At 42.0% G+C, this 17,168-nt stretch overlaps 1 protein-coding gene across 1 annotated transcript in view; it reads right to left on the bottom strand.

The window, feature by feature from the left end:
- The window catches only part of PRKCG (protein kinase C gamma), a 57,624-nt gene that overhangs the window by 17,766 nt on the left and 22,690 nt on the right, over nt 1-17,168 (bottom strand). Inside the window, exons 3-8 of the mRNA XM_034419447.3 lie at nt 10,516-10,598; nt 9,536-9,647; nt 5,337-5,468; nt 2,608-2,764; nt 1,006-1,140; nt 576-663 (exon numbers count right to left, since the gene is read on the bottom strand). Of these exons, the coding sequence (XP_034275338.1) occupies nt 576-663; nt 1,006-1,140; nt 2,608-2,764; nt 5,337-5,468; nt 9,536-9,647; nt 10,516-10,598 (707 nt within the window). The remainder of the gene's footprint in view (nt 1-575; nt 664-1,005; nt 1,141-2,607; nt 2,765-5,336; nt 5,469-9,535; nt 9,648-10,515; nt 10,599-17,168) is intronic.

Below are 17,168 nucleotides of genomic sequence, written 5' to 3'. Positions count from 1 at the left end.
GTCATGCACTTTCCAAAGTGCACCACAGGGGGCGAGCTAGTTCCACGCCAGAAAGAAAGACAAGCAGCTTTCCTGCAGCATCATTTCCAGTCCCTTCCCTCCTCCAAAGTTGTCACTCAGCTTGCAAACGGGGGTTGCAATTGGGAAGGTCCAGTGCCAGCAAGATTCTAACTGTCTGCATGAAGTGTCGCCTCGTTTCCCCACCGAAGTGGTGCCTATTTATCTACTCGCAAAGACCCCATCTCCAGCATCATTAAGCCACTGAGCCACGCGCCTCATTTATGGGATAACAAAGAACATTACAAGTGGCTCTATTGGAAAACCAGATTCTTTTTTAGGGCCCTACACCCCAGGGTGTTGCTTCTAATTTTTGTTTACTAACTAGAAGAGATCTTGCTGGTCACCCATCACATCCCATCTTTCAGTGAGCTCCTTGCAAACTGCACTGGGTAAAACTGCCCCAGAGGATAAGAAAGGGCATTTCTTCTGGTGTCGCATGGCAGAGCTCAGCGTACGGCACAATGTACAGCGTATGGGGTACCAATCCAAACATTGTCATGGAGCCACATGGTTACCTCAAATTTCTGCAGCAGCCCACAGTTTTCTGCATCCGCCACAGGGACACTATAATATTCGCCCTCCTCCTGATTGAGCAATTTGTACCTGGGACAGCAACGCAGACAGGGACATTGGGCAGGGCGGAAGTGGACAAAAGAGGGAGCGATTGAGCAAGAGGGATGATGGGGAAGAAAATGGAAGGAAACAGGGAAAGGAGAACAGAATGAATGGATGGAAGCCAAAAATGGGAGATATTTGCGGGGTTAAATTAAAGAAGAGAAGAGCGAGAGACAGAGAAAGAGAAAGAGGATGGTGCCAACCAAGCAAACAGATAAAATCCAAAAAGACGCCAAGACGGAGAAAGAGAGAGAATATGAGCACTGGTGGGCCACTGTGTTGCTCCATTGTTCTCTTCCATTTTTTCCTACCCAACAGATTTCCCCTTACCAGCCTTCCACAGGGCCCTTGAACAGCTCAGAGACTCCAAAGGACATGGCGCCCATGAAGTCATTGCGGGTTGTCCGGTCCCAGTCCCAAACCTCGATGGAGAGGCGCCGGTCCATGTCACCTGGCTGCAGGGTGCTGGTGGGTGACAAAGGGAAAGGAGGAGATTGTTAAAAATCTGAATAAACAAATTTTCTTATTATTTCATGTTGTGCACCCTTTCCTGGAAAGGAAGGCTCTCCACTCAACCATTCATGCCTTGGTCATCTCCCAACTGGATTATTGCAATGCGTTCTACGTGGGGCTACCCTTGAACAGTATCCGGAAACTTCGGCTGGTATTGAATGAGGCTGCGTGATCAATCTTGGTAGCCCAAAGAATGATGCATGAAACCTTTCTGCTGCACAAGGTGCACTCAGTGCTGATTTGCTTCCAGGTTCAATTCTAGTGTTGGTTATGACCTTTGAAGCCCCATCTGGCATAGGGGCAAGTTAGCTATAGAATCACCTTTGCCCCATTACATCAGCCTGTCCTACTTGGTCCTGCTGCGACACCTTCCGTTAAAGCATGGCTGACTGGGGAATTCTGGGACTTGAAGTCCACAAGTCTTAAAAGTTACTACATTTGGAGATCCCCTGAGTTAAAGAATTCCAACTAACTCTGCTGTTGCTTCCACCCTTTAGAACAGGGGTGTCGAACTCGATTTCATTGGGGGCCGCATCAGGGTTGTGTTTAACCTCAGGGGCCAGGGTGGGTGTGGTCAGGGTGGGCATGACCAGCTTGATGTCATGTTGGAGGGGCACCTGTGGTGGCCTGAATGCTCTGCCAGCGAAAACAGAGCTCGGAAGAGCCGTGGGTGGCCCTCCCAGGCTTGGTTTTCTTTACTTTACTTTTATTTGATTTGTATACCGCCCTACTCCCGAAGGACTCAGGGCGGTGAACAGCCAACAATAAAATACATACATACAAAATTTAAAAAGCAGAAATAAAACCGAATTAAATAGTTTGGCCCAGACAGATTAAAACCCCAATCAATTTAAAACAAATTTAAACTTTGAGGATTAAAAATATTAAAAAAATATTAAAATATTAAAATTGTTTAAAAAGAGGGAGAAAGTTAGGCCAGGCCCGCCTGGTGAAATAAAAAGGTCTTTAGAGCGCGGCGGAAGGTGCGCAGATCCGGGATCAATTTCGGCAGCAATTGCATCCTGCAGCCCTCTGCCAGTGAAAAAGGAGCTCTGGGGGACCGTGCACAGCCCTCCTGAGCTCCGTTTTCGCTGGCAGAGGCACCGTGGGCCAGTCCTTCCCCTTTTCCAGGACAGTCCTGCGGGTCAGATCTAAGCACTCCGTGGGCCGGATCCAGCCCGTGGGGCTTGAGTTTCACACCCCCATTTTAGAACATTCTTCCGCCAAAGGTGAGGCCGGCCTCCAGTATCCTGGACTTTCAGAAATGTCTAAAGACCTCACCCTGCCATCCTGCTTGGGGTTCCCAGAGGAGCACACAGCCATGGGGCTGGTTAGCACCATGAAGCTCTTCCTCCCGCCATTTCTAAATTTGATAAATGAAATGCATAGCTCCCTGAGGTCCCTCCATCCTGTACTTACAAAACAAAGGTTTCATTCCAGATAGGATTAAGGGTGGACCTGACGGTTCTGGTCTTTTGCTTTGTGAGATTCTTTGGGTCAGGAATCAGCTTGAGTTTCACATAAGGATCAGAGAGACCATTTGGATCCATCGGGATCAAGTTCAGTGCTTCTCCAACTGATACGGAAAGAAGGGAGGGAAATAGAAACAGTGATATCGGCTTCCAAAAAAGATTATTAACTTCCAACGGAGTCCTTGTACCAGAGGGAAGAGTGAGTGGGTAGGAAGGCAGACCTCCTGTGTTTGCTGGTGGGCTGAGGGAGGAGGAACTTCTGGCATCTGTCCCAGGCCACCTGCTGTGGGCCATGAAAATTGCTGCCGCAGCAACTTGTGTGTGTTTGCGTGTGTGTGCATGGGGGAGAAGGGGATGGTAGGGTGGGTGAGGAAATCCCCTTCTGTCAAGAAGAATGCAGCAATGGCTTTCTTCTCACCACCTACGTGCTGGTGTTCCAGAATGCGGGAGAAAGACAGTGAGAAAGTCTGCAGGGGAAGGTGTGAAAAGCAGAGGCGGGGGAATGTCAAGTTTTGCAGCTAGGAATAGAACCCAGGTGCCCAGCCTTCACCACCCCAATCAGACCCATTCTTCACCCCGGCCTATCAAAACCGCAACTGTCTTGTAGTCAGTGCCGCAGTACTCTTCTATTCTGAAGAGCCCAAGTCATTCTTCAAACCTCCAGTCGCATCATCTGGGCTGCCTCCATTTTTCATTATTCTTTAATATTTTTATTATTCATTATGCATTATTTTCATCTATTTTTCATGACAACAAGTTAATCCCTCTTCAAATGAAAAGGGGAGGTTTTGTGATTTCCCAATCCAGCTTTAAGTCCACCATAACTAAATTGAATCCTTTAAGGAGAAAGAGAGAGAAAAAAAGAAGGAATTGCAGAAATGAATATGCATATTTGCCCAGGAAGGTTCACTGGGATTTTACATCTGATACCAGAACTAAATAAAAAAACTGAATCTTGGATCCTAAATGAATTGCGAAAGAATTACTGCATATTTAAAAATGCAAAATGAGCAAACATGCCTGTATTTATATAATTCATTCCGGCCCTCTCTGAAACAAGTAGAGGGAAAAAGATTTGTGGATGTCTGCTATGTCTCATTTTTTTGTCTATATTCTGAAATTTTTATCACAGAAATGTCTATAAGAAAGATTAGTTAGTGAAAGCATATTCATCAATGTTTTAAAATGAGGCCTTTTAATTTGTGGCATTAAAGAATCAAGAGTAGATTTTAAGTACTACAACATCAAGTTGAAGGTAGTTAGTCACCTGATTGAATTGGGCAGCTATAGAAATGGAATAAAGGAATAAAATAAAGAAATAAATTTGAAATGCTTAGGGCTCCTTCACCAGAAGACTTGTGTTTAACTTATCAATTTCATCAATTCACCTAAAATCTATGTCACTCCCAGGTAGGCTTTTCAAAATATCTATAGTATCAAGTTCCTTTCAGGTATTATAGTCACAAGCATGGGATGTTAATAAATTAAGTGATCTTATCTTGAGATAAAGAAAGAACTAATAACTTATATAGAAACTGCAAGTTCAGAAGCTATCATTGCATATCCAAAGATGGCAAAATAATGGAAACTATTACCCAGAAACAATTTGTTTGCCTTGGATATTTTAGCAAAGTCCTGAGGTTTTCCCAAAGACTGCCATTAGCAAAAGTGTGTTTGCCCTCATGAGTAAACATCCCAAATTTGCAAATTTTCTTTTCTTAGAAAAGAGAAATGATGTTGGGCAAACAGTACTGCATTCCCACTTCCGTGCCTTCTCCCACCTTTTCAAGCTAGCTTGCCCCCTTCCCCCCCCCCGAAGGCTTTCTTATTTCTACCTGTTTTCAAAAGCTCCTAATTCCTTAAGTAAAGAATGAAGAGGTTTTGATGAGATGGCGGCCATATAAATTTGATTCATAAACAAAACAGGAGTCCCAGTTTCTTCAGCTTGCTTTTTTAAAAATGAAGTTTCTAGTCCTCATATCCTATCACTGTCAACTCACAAAGCATTTGTTGTCTACTCTTGAGTTGCCATGGGCAGAAAGGAGGGAGAAGTGATGGAGCAATTCAGCAGCCATACTCCATGCATACCTTCCTCCAAGGTTGGATCTCAGATTACCAGAGCCAGTTTGTTAGACGTGGTTTCTACAGCCCGCAAAAGTGCTTCGTTGGAGAATGTGATTTATGACACAGCCTGAGGGGGGGGGCGTGAACAGGGTCATAGTTGAGCCGTAAATTACATGGGGCAGAGTTGACTACACTTGGGTAGCTGCCGACATGTTGCTCCTAATAAATAACTGGGTTTCTTTTGAAACTTGGCTCGAGGTTCATGAGTTAATTAGGGCATTTGTCAGAGCCCTGACAATCGCTTTCTATTTGACTTTTAATTATAAGAGGCAGTTAATACCGGTAGTAGCATTAAAGAAATATTAGAATTATTTGAAATATTTCATCAAAAATCTGAGTAAATTTAATCAATGTAATCCACCATCTAAAAGACAGAAGAGCAAAGCAAATTGTTTTTGGAAGACTACCACCAAGAAGGTCCAGTTCCTGGCAATGCCACCAATATAAGTTTCAACATCGAAATGTTGAGAACAGGACGTCTAATAAGATATTAATAAGTCAGTAGACACATATGTCCAATTCCATTACACTTCAATGCCACCCTTTCCTTACCAGTCACCCGGATCTCATCACTCCCAAATGTCTCAATTTGAAGTTGGAGGCGTCCACGGCGTTCTGTATGGTCAACACCACACAAACTGGGAACACAATGGACACAACGTTTGTGTACATTCATCTCACAGCCTGCAGGGGGCAACAGAGGTTGGCAAATCAGTCCAAAGCTGACAGACATAAAGAGAATAGATTTCCATACTCTGACACAGGTTCAATTTATTGCTTATACTGAAAGGTTTTTCTAAATATTAGTAAATAAATCTTGGGGGTTTTCATTTTCAAAACCTTTTAACTTAAACATGGTTAGTTTGAGTGTTCTGAGCTTTGCATTTGCAAGAGTTTTGTTCTGAGGCCAGAAAAAACAACAACAATCAGAACAAAATTTACCTACTTCAAAAATTCAACAATATTTCAGAATTCCGAGAGCTCAGGTCACAGGAAGCAACCTTCTGAATGTTGTAAGCTTGATATAAAATGTGTGTGTTTGTATAGATTGTATAAAGGAATTGTACGAACTTGGTATGAAACGACTGTCCAGGAGGGTCTTCAAGAAGCATTTACATTGTCCAGAGTTTGAAGAAAGTATAAGAAAGAGACTAAGAAAACTTCTTTGATTTTATTAGTATAATAAAGGACAGAGAGAACAGTGTGGGACAGTGTTTGTAGTGTTTTTCAACCACAGGAATTTTAAAATGGGTGGACTTCATGCTTGCTGGAGAATTCTGGAAAATGAAGTTCATCCATTTTAGAATTGTTGAGATTGAAAAACACTAGGATAGGATTTCAAGGTTCTGTTAATATATTCTACTACTATAAAGAAGCATTATTGGAATCTCTGTGTTTCTTGACCTTGCCTACTTCAAAGGTCTGACATATTAGAACAAAACATTCAATCTAGGATATAGGTCTGTTTGTTCTAAATTCAAAAGAAAACACATTTCTGCTTCATGCACATCCCTACTTTTATAATATGTCTTCAATTAGAGAAATCACATTTTTTTCCTGTAAGTTAAATATTTTACTACAGGAAGTTACAAATGCCCTAGATAAAAGGTATCTTTTTAAAAAGAGGCATTTCTTTTTCATTCATTTATACAGGAGACATTTATTTAGAAGAATGCCAGCTTGCAGCTTATGGCTGTATCATAAGCAATCATAAGTAATAAGCAACACATATTTCGTTGTTTCTTTAAAGATTAATCACTGCAAATCCATATCATTAATTAACTAAAATGCTTCTAATGAGATAACAGTCTTCTTTGCTACATGCAAACATCTTTCTGATATTGCTCTTGAAATGGAGAAGCCATTTGGCTGTGTTTGCAAGCCTATCTCAGAAAAAGCATAGGTCAGATTCAGCAAATTAGCTGAAGGCTGTTCACCATCTGTTCTATAACTGATTGCAGGGATCCACTCTAAATCTTTGGGAGAAAGCAAAATCATAATATTGGACACATCTTCCATTAAAGAAACCAATTACTGCCCTTTAACGTACTTACATTCAGGCACCCACATTTGGTGCAATGGCTTCTCAGTTATAGCTCCCAAATTCTTAGACACTGGCTGCACTGGTTACATAAAATTTCTGTTTGAATTTATGTATTTTGATGTTTCAACATCCCTGGGGTGCAATTTCAGATGAATCTACTTCTATACACCCAGAATTTATAGAGCTGTCTTGCTATAATGAAGTTACAAAATTGAATCATATTTTATTTGTATGCCAGATATAAACATTGTCATCTATCCAGCTAATGGTTATTTGGCTATCACTGAACTCCAGAAGGCTTACAATTTTAAAATCGCTTAATCTTCATCTTAAACTTACTATCAATAGGCTTTCAAAAGCCTATGCTAGTAAGATTCATAACAGACTGCTACTACTGAAGTCGTAAATGGAGAGTCACCGTTTAATATTTTCAGATAACCTGAGAAGCTCTGTTCACGTAAAAAAAAGTTTCCAATAAGCAGATAGGCTCAATACAAGAACTAGAATCTTTCTCCCTTCTAGTTTATTTGAGCACATTGTTTACTTGAGGCAGCACACTAAAGTTGTGTCTCTTCCCTATCTGAGATGCAATAGTCCCGTGATGGCGAACCTATGGCACGCGTGCCAGAGGTGGCACGCAGCACCCTCTCTGTGGGCACGCGAGCCGTCGCCCCAGTTCAGCTTTGCTGTGCACGCGCATGCGTCTCCTGCCAGCCAGCTGGTCTTCGGGTCTCTGCCATGCATGCATGGGGGAGGGGGCGCATGCAGGGGGCATGTGCACACATTGCATTTTGGGGGTTTGGGCACAGGTGTATGCATTCAATGGCACCTGCGCACGCACTTTGGGCACTCGGTCCGGAAAAGGTTAGCCATCCCTGCAATAGTCTATTTTACAAACTCATTTTGATGCCCAAAAGGGAACAGCAGGAAGAAAGTAAATACTTCTTTATCACTTTTTAAAGTGTGTATCAAGTGTAGAATGAAATAAAATAAAAATAAAAATAATAATAAGGTAGCCCCTGAACTAAAATTGATTATTGAAAGCATGCAGTTTTTCTAGCATATGCTATGTAGAGCATTTTAGATGAATGCTATTGTATTCATATATGAATGCATACTCTTCTTCTTCTTCCTAGCATATTCCCGCAGGTGCAGGGTCTGCTTTTCGGATCATTGAACATCACTTTGCACTGTCAGCTGCGTCTCCAGGACGCAAATCCACAGCTTGCATATCTTTGTTGATGGTGTCTTGCCATCTCTGTTTTGGACGCCGACGAGGTTGCCAGCCATTAATTTCTAGTTCGCAGGCAGTCTTGGCAATGGTGGAAGGTGCTGCTCTCTGGACATGTCCATACCAGTGGAGCTGGCCTTCTCTCATCTTCTCTATAATTGGTGGCACACCAAAATGCTGTCAAATGATGTCATTTGTGATGTAGTCAAGAAGGGAGATGCCTGATATCCAACGGAGCATTCGCATTTCCATGGCATGGAGGACTCTCACCTCTTGAAATTGTATTGTTGTATTATGTATGTTATTACACACATACACACACACACAAACTACTAGTACCGTAATAATATTGGAAGAATATTTGAAGGACAGTGTAGAAGATACACTGAAGTAGTATACCACGAAGGTCTACTAAATATCAGAGAGATCGAATTGGCCTATTAAGAAAGACCAAATGAAGAATAGAAAAGAGACATGGCAAGGCAAAGGTTTATATGGCCAGTACATTAAATAGCAGGCAAAGCAAATAACAAGTCCTAAATCAATGAATAAAACCAGGAAAGCTAAAGAAAGAAACACAGGGGCTACAAATGCATACAAAGCATTGTTGATAAGACAGCAACAGATAGCAAGTGCCGTCTCTGTAAGGAAGCTGAAGAAACAGTGGTTTACCTGGTTAGCTACGGTAAGAAGATGGCACAGACTGACTACCAACAACAGCATGACAAAGTTGCAACAATGGTGCCTTGGAATGTCTGCAAGAAATACCACTTACTTGCAAGCAAGAATTGTGAGGCCACAAAATAAACAACTCTAATAGTAAATGGACACGCTAAGGTTCTCTGGGACTTTAAAATTCAAACAGACTATCACCTGCCCTATAACAACCCAGACTTAACACTCATCAATAAAAAAGAAAAACGTCTGGATAGTGGACACTGCAGTAGCAATGGAGACAACAGAATAGAAGAGAAAGAAATGGGGGGGGGGGGAATCACAAAATACAAAGACCTGCAAACATTAAGTAGAACAACTGTGGCAAAAGAAAGCAAAGCTAGTAGCCATAGTCATAGGCACCTTGGGTGCAATCCCAAAACATTTGGAGAACTTCTAAGACAGCTTTACTTGGAACAGTTTACACCTGTGACAATACCTTTAATACCATTGAACAATATTTGCCTATCCTAGATCCATGGAAAGGACTCGAGAGAGGAATAAAAAAGCGAAATCCAATCTAACCATTTGACTGATTGTGCAACCAACCATACTGTTAATAATAAAAATATGATTTATCTGCCTGCCTTGTGTATTCAGGAGGGAAATAATATTAGAACTTGGAACTTTTTCCATGCCACAGCAGCCCTTAGTTGAAAGAAGATTTTTGTGACAATCATTTCTACTATTTAGTTAACAGCATTTTATTCTTTTTCTTATAACAATTCACACAACTCTAGAGAAAAATTAATGCTTACTCACAGGTGCATTTCATCCCCTGGTGAACTAGTCCGTACAGGAGTGAGCCACAATGATCACAGAAAGTGGGACTGCTGTAGCTATGGGTTTTGAATTTATGCTTATTCCGGGGATCCTGCAAAAGAGAAAATTTACAAACACATGTAGTTAGTGAAGGCAATTATCCATTATTGTGTGACAGCCAGAAAGCAACAGTTTTATTTATCTGAATTCCCACCATCGTCTCTAAAATGTCTGTGTACACTTTTCTCACCATACAGAAAAAGCCAATTTGGTATAGTGGTTAAGATGTTGGCCTAGGACACAGTGAGTTCTAGTTCTGCCTTCAGTCCCTCTTTCTCAGCTCACAGGGTTGTTGTGAGGAAAGCAGAAGGAGGAAGGAGTATTAGATATGTTCGCTGTCTTGAGCTATTTAGAAAAAAGTAATAAAAGCAGGATAAAAACATTCTAACTATAATATAAATACAGAAAAGATAACAAAATGGTTCATGGCAGATAACATCAAAACCTGTGCTATAACCATTACACCATTAAGCCACCCTATGTGTATGTGTGTGTATGCATGCTTGTGTATTTTCTCCACCACAGAACAAGTGGTGTACACAAGGAAATACGTCTGCATCTGTATGAAATAAGTCTGCCTTTGCATCCAGAATGCCTGAATATACCCACCAAATTTTATGCAAGAAAGAAACTGGCAAATTTGTTCTTCTGAAAGAGAAGAGGCAAATCTTCCCATCTTTTCTAGTTTATTCCCTAATATTTCAGGCCAAGGGCAACAGAAATAGGACCGTGCCAGCTGCTGGAAGTATCCATTCCCTCTGTCAGCAGTATAAATAGCAAGGAAACCAGGACGTTCACCTGGAATGAAGAGACCCACTGTCCAAGTTTTAAAACATCTCCAAACTGTATTTTTTTTTCCTCACCACAATCTCACTTATCTCTCAAAAGACACTAAATTCTGAAATGAAAAGGGCACTTACATCCGTCTGGGGCCCTTTTCCAGCTCCTGGACACTCAAAAGTGACAAATTCATGGCATCTTCTATGTACAACAAAGCTGCATACTGAGAAACAGAAGAAAAAGTTTCATGAAAAATATAAGTCTGATGTGGGAAAAGCAATTAGGCAAAGGAATTAATAAAAGAAAGAAGAATGGCAAAGTCCCAAAAATATATATTGTAAGAATTTAGGGTCAAAAGCATTATTTGTTAAGAATGCTATGGGAAGATTACAGAAACTGACAACAGAGAAAAGGAACATGTGAAGTTGCGTTATCTTAGTTCATTACTATCACATCTCTTCTGCCATACTAAACTGAGGATGATAGAACTGCAAATATTTACAATAAAATATACGCTCTCTTCACCTCATAATCTTCTTGTCCATAGTATAATAAGATCTTTCCATATTACATGTCCTTTTTTCACTCATAAGACTTCACTGAAACACTAAAAGGGTGTGGGGGTGGAGGACATTATTTTCAAAAACCTAATCAAAGATGTGCGAGACATAAAAAAGAAATTAAGACATAATTCATCGTCCTTAATTTACAACCATTCGTTTAGTGACCATTCAAAGTTATAACGGCACTGAAAAAAATGATTTATGACCAGTTCTCGGGCTTAGAACCCTTACAGCATCTCCATATTCACGTAATCACAATTCAGGTTCTTGGCAACTGGCATGGATTTATAAAGGTTGCAGCGTCCCAAGGTCATATGATTACCATCTGCAACCTTCCCAGCTGGCTTCTGAGAAGCAAAGTCAGTGAGGAAAGCCAGGCTCATTTACAACTGCAGTTATTCGCTTAACAGCCATGGCAAAAATATTTTGTAAAATCAGGTGCGACTCACTTAGCAACCACCTCGCTCAACAATGGAAAGTCTGATCCCAAATCTGGTTATAAGTCAGGGACTGACTACCTGTACTTATAGCCACAAGACAGATTGGTCTGTGGTCTTTGTGCAGGAGTAAAAATCCTGTTCTTCAACTTCCAAACTACTCTTACTCAAGAGTGCATCAGTTTCTGCTACATGTTTTTTAAAAAAAATCAAGTTTAAAAGATATTCTAAGAACACAGGGCTGCATCTGAGTTGTTATTTTGGTAGATGAAACTTAAAAAAAAAAGGCCTAAAGACATTCTGAGCATCATACCAAATTGCTCAGAAAACATGAATTCTGAGCCAACATGCAAGGCATGACATTTTAAAACAACACCTGCAGTTGTTTGTCTACAAGTCAGCAAATATTTTACAGTATTGATCTTGAGTCTCCTGCTCAATGCAAGCAACTAGAACCTCTTGAGAGAAAGCCAAGATGCTAATCCAGGAGGGCAGGTGTGGGGCGACAGAGTGACTTTCTTCTCACCTACAATCCCCCTCCCTCCCCACCTCTTCTTCCTTCTGCAGCTTTAGGCCTGAGATTTGGAAGAGGGTCTCTATGGCAACAAGCAGGGACAATCTCTGAGTATCCAGCTCAGCGGGGGAAGAGATTGGACCACATTGGAGGCAGGAGGAGAGAAGATGTTTGCAAAAGGGTGGTTCCAGATGGAGAGTTCCTCGCTGTCTAATCAAAAGACACTTTGCAGTATCTTAACTCCCTCCTTAACAGATTTTGTGTGGTATATTTAAAAAAGGTGGGGAGCATTAGAAGGTTACAAACATAAAACAATTTGCTCCAGACCCTCAAAAAGTTCCAGAAACGAGGCAAAGCAGCTGCAGATTAAAACCTTTATCCAAAAAAAACAGCAGGAAACTTTAGCTATGGACCTCTCACTCCAACTTTAAAAACCTGTCCATCTCTTTGGGCTGAGGCAACTTATTTTTAATATTTTTACATTAATGATTTTAATTCTAAGTCGCCCAGAGTCATTCTGCAGTATGATCGTATAACTGTAATGAGGGGTCCTTGGTGGTCTCTGAGCTTGGTTGTTTTGCTGCAGACGTTTCATTACCCAAACTAGGTAATATCATCAGTGCTAGTGATGACGTTACTAGCACTAGACAACTAGTGCTGATGATGTAACCTAGTTTAGGTAATGAAACATCTGAAAGAAAACAGCCAAGCTCAGAGAGCACCAAGGACTCCTCATTTCAACCCTGACCTACAAATATTCTCCTTTATTGATACAACTGTAATATATACCCTGTTTCCCCGAAAATAAGACATCCCCTGATAATCGGGCTTTTGAGTGCATGTGCTAAAATAAGACACCCCCCCCCCCGAAAATAAGCTCTTCCCGAAACTATTTAAACGCGTGCACAGCCAGTCCCTGCCATTTCCTCTGGTTAGGGTTAGGGAGACAGAGCGGGAAATCAGATATTTATTTATTTATTGGTTCGATTTATATGCCGCCCTTTTCCAGAGACTCAGGGTGGCTTACAAGGTGTTAAACAATAGCCTTCATACTTTTGTATATACCTGCTTAGTAGGGCTTTCGCCCACCCCCCTAAGCGGTGTTCTTTTTTATACAAAGTCAGCTTATTGCCCCCACAAACCGGGTCCTCATTTTACCTACCTCGAAAGGATGGAAAGCTGAGTCAACCTTGAGCCTGGTGAGATTTGAACTTGCAGTAATTGCAGGCAACTGGTGTTACTTAACAGTGCTTTAGCGCCACCAAGGCTCTTGGCTAAGGTAAGACGGCAAGAGGAACCCCATCTTGCTCCATGCGCCCCAAAATAATAAGACCTCCCCAAAAATAAGGCCAAGTACTTATTTTGGGGTTCAAAAAAATACAAGACAGGGTCTTATTTTAGGGGAAACATGGGTATATCACAGTCTTCCTCTGTTTCCGCTAATTTATACACACACACACACACATCCCAAACAAGTGCATTTGTAGCTAGTCCATCAGAGATTTGACACAGGGGCATGAGCAGCTGATGTCCCATTATTGTGAGGTTTCGGTTTTTAAAGACCTGCAAAGCAAAACTGACCATCATGGCTCTTTCTTGTGTATGAAGCTGTGGGGGATACCTCAGAAGCAAACCAGATCAGGATCCCCTTGACAGCAGTCCCCCTTATCCCCAATCCCTCTCTTTGGCTGAGCCATTTCCATAAACATCTCTGGGTTGCCATAGTAACAGAGATCCTAGCCGAAGCCCCTCTATATGTGGGTCCCCTGTCTCCAGCCTTTGTAAGATAATCATAATGTGCAAGTAATGGGGGGGGAGGTGTAGTGGTCTAGAAGAGCTGGGAGGGGGAGTTGTTCAGGGAGGCTACCGTGCATTTTCCCCAGGAAGTTGGAAAACAAAATGGGAGGGGAGCAGGGAAGCATTTGGGTGTTCAGATGCTGATGGCAGAATTGAGCCAGACACATTCGGAATGAGACGGGACCACAGTTGATTGGCAGGTGTGATGTAATTGGCAAGTGAGGAGAGAGTGTCGTTTAGCGATCTCCCTGACAGCCCTAGGGTGGTTTCTTAGCAACCATCAAATCTAGGAAGTGATTTCTAAAACGTCATCCCAGTTCAGGGGAGTGGGCAACGGGAGATGGTTCACACACACACAGCAGTGCCTGTTGAGAGGGAGTGGACCCAAACCTAAGGAACATAATAAGAGCCAGATGACCACTAATATCTCCACTAATACAATTTTGAAGGGTGGAGATTTTTTAAATCCTCAGGTGGAACTATACAAGAGAATCTATCAGTGAAACTGTTCACCATGAGTGCAATGGGCAAAGAAGGAAATGGGCAAAAGATCCCATGCTTGAGAAAAGAAGCATGCCCCTCGCACCCAGATGAATATAGTGAGACAGGTGGCATACAAAAATATTTGTGAGGATTTTTTGCACCTGTTTGCATGCAAGATGCTGAACGTACAAAACATTTTGTATACATTAGACATACAAAAGTGGAGAAGTTAGCGATGCTGAGATCAGAACATACAGTATCTCATGAGTCAAGGGCAACATCTGTGCACAAAGAGGGAACGTTCCTTTAATGATCTCACCCTTCCCAGTCAAAATATATAATAAAACCAATTTCAATGGATTTCTGCCTTATGTACAAAGAAACCTTAGTTGCGTGTCTCTGAGGTGCATTCAATTCTCAACCCATGAATCATTCCCCCGCCTTTCTTTTATATGAAATGCAGATGGAAAGCTATAATTTTTCATGGGAAACCAGTGCAGGGAAATGCTTCTTAAACAGCTTCACCCTGTCTGCAATGGAAGAAAATATATAGGTTTCTATCCCAACCCCCAGTGTGGGATGAAAAAAAAAGCTCAGCAGGAAAACATCTGAAAAGATAATAATGAAGGGGACTCTCTTCCTCTGGGGCTCCACAAGGAATTAGAAAAAAAATGCATGTAAATGATTGTAAAACAAAAAAAACCATATTGGTAGAAACTACATTAATCTACAGGGATTCTAAAAATTAGGACCCTTTTTCAGCTTGGGAAATGGTGTACATAAAATAACATACTATGATAAAATCAAGGCTTTCAGGTCATCTAGTCCAACTCAATTGAAGAATGCTATACAGGTAGTCCTCGATTTATGACCACAATTGACCCCAACATTTCTGTTGCTAAGCAAGACAATTGTTAAGTGAATTTTGCCCCATTTTACAGCCTTTCTTGCCACAGTTGTTAAGTGAATCACTGCAGTTGTTAGTTAGTAACATGGTTGTTAAATGAATCTGAGTTCCCCATTAACTTTACTTGTCAAAAGGTCACAAAAAGAGATCACATAACCCTGGGACACTGCACCGTCACAAATATGAGTCTATTGCCACGCATCTGCATTTTGCTCATATGACCGTGGAAATGCTGCAACAGTGAAAAACAGACATAAATCAGTTTTTTAGTGCCAATGTAAATTCAAATGGTCACTAAATGAACTCTTCTAAGTCAAGAACAACCTGTGCCCACAGCACCATTTAGCCTTTCCTTAAACACCTTGAGTGAACTGGATCTGCTCACCTGCTAAGGTCCCACTGTCTCACAGTTCTTACCAGCTTTATAAACAAGAAATAATGTTTAAGTAATGTTTACCTGAAATTTACCATCCGCAATTTCCTAATTCTGAAAATAGCTACCCTGCTAGGAACAATATAATCAAAGTGTTTCACTGCTGGATTCACACATTGTGCTAAAACCAAGTTCAACCACAATGTTGAATAAGCTATTGTAATTTGATTCACATATAATACTAACATAAAAATCAAGGGTTAGAAACTGCAGTTGCAGCTTTTCACATTGCATTTTATTTATTTATTTCAATTTATATACCGCCCTTCTCCCTGAGGACTCAGGGCGGTGCACAGCCAGAATTAAAAACATGAAATACAAATATTAAAAACAATTAAAATCTATATAAATTTGGCCCAAAATTTAAAAAACCACAAACCAATTAAACATTTAAAAATTTAAAAAATTTCTTCCTAAGCCAGCCCGGCTTGCTGGAAAAAGTGGGTTTTAAGGGCACGGCAGAAAGCACTGAGGTCTTGGATTCTCCTTATCTCTGGGGGCAGCTGATTCCAGAGGGTAGGTGCCCCCACAGAGAAGGCTCTCCCCCTGGGGGTCACGAGCCTACATTGTTTGGCTGATGGTACCCTGAGAGGCCCTCTCTGTGGGAGCGCACGGGTCGCTGGGAGGTCGTCAGTAGCAGCAGGCGGTCTCGAAGATAGCTAGGTCCTATGCCATGGAGCGCTTTAAAGGTGATAACCAACACCTTGAAGCACACCCGGAAGACCACCGGGAGTCAGTGCAGCTCGCGCAGGAGCGGTGTTACATGGGAGCGCCATGCTGCTCCCATCACTACCCGCGCTGCTGCGTTCTGGACCTGCGTTCCGGGTGCCCCTCAAGGGGAGCCCCATGTAGAGAGCATTGCAGTAGTCAAGGCGAGAGGTGACGAGGGCGTGATTGTGCAGAGGGAATCCCGATCAAGAAAGGGCCGCAACTGGCGAATCAGGCGAACCTGATAAAAGGTCCCCCTGGTTACAGCCGTCAGATGTTCCTCCAAGGACAGCTGCATATCCAGGAGGACTCCCAGATTGCGAGCCCCTTCTGTGGGGGCCAAGGACTCGCCCCCAATAGTCAGTGATGGAGTCAACTGACTATATCGGGATGCCGGGAGCCACAGCCACTCAGTCTTGGAAGGGTTGAGCTTGAGCCTGTTCCTCCCCATCCAGATCCGCACAGCCTCCAGGCACTGAGACATCACTTCAAGGGTATTGTTGGGGTGGCCTGGGGTGGAGATGTACAGCTGGGTGTCATCAGCGTACTGATGGTATTTCACCCCGAAGCCACGGATGATCTCGCCCAGTGGCTTCATATAAATGTTGAACAGAAGGGGCGAGAGGACCGATCCCTGCGGCATTAATCCCAAACCAAATAACTACATTATAGCTCAATTCAATTCTATCCGTGAATCTAACCATTACTTGCTTGGCAGGGACCTCCATCCATATAGGCTTGTCTTGGGATAGCTGTTAAAAGTTATCAGCCCTATTCCAGGATCTTTTCCTGCCAATCAAATTTCATTTCTCTCATTATTCTTATTCTTCTATTCTAGCACTAGTCACATGAGTCTAACTTGTTCCAGCATGTACCTAATGTTCCAGCATGTACCTAAATATCAATGCCTAACTAAACCATCTAACTAGTTATAGTACTGCATCCCCTTCC

Source organism: Pantherophis guttatus, chromosome 4 (assembly GCF_059756535.1).
Source record: "Pantherophis guttatus breed Tessera chromosome 4, ASM5975653v1, whole genome shotgun sequence".
In the NCBI taxonomy this organism is placed as follows: Eukaryota; Metazoa; Chordata; class Lepidosauria; order Squamata; family Colubridae; genus Pantherophis; species Pantherophis guttatus.
This window is presented reverse-complemented; position numbering and strand designations above follow the sequence as displayed.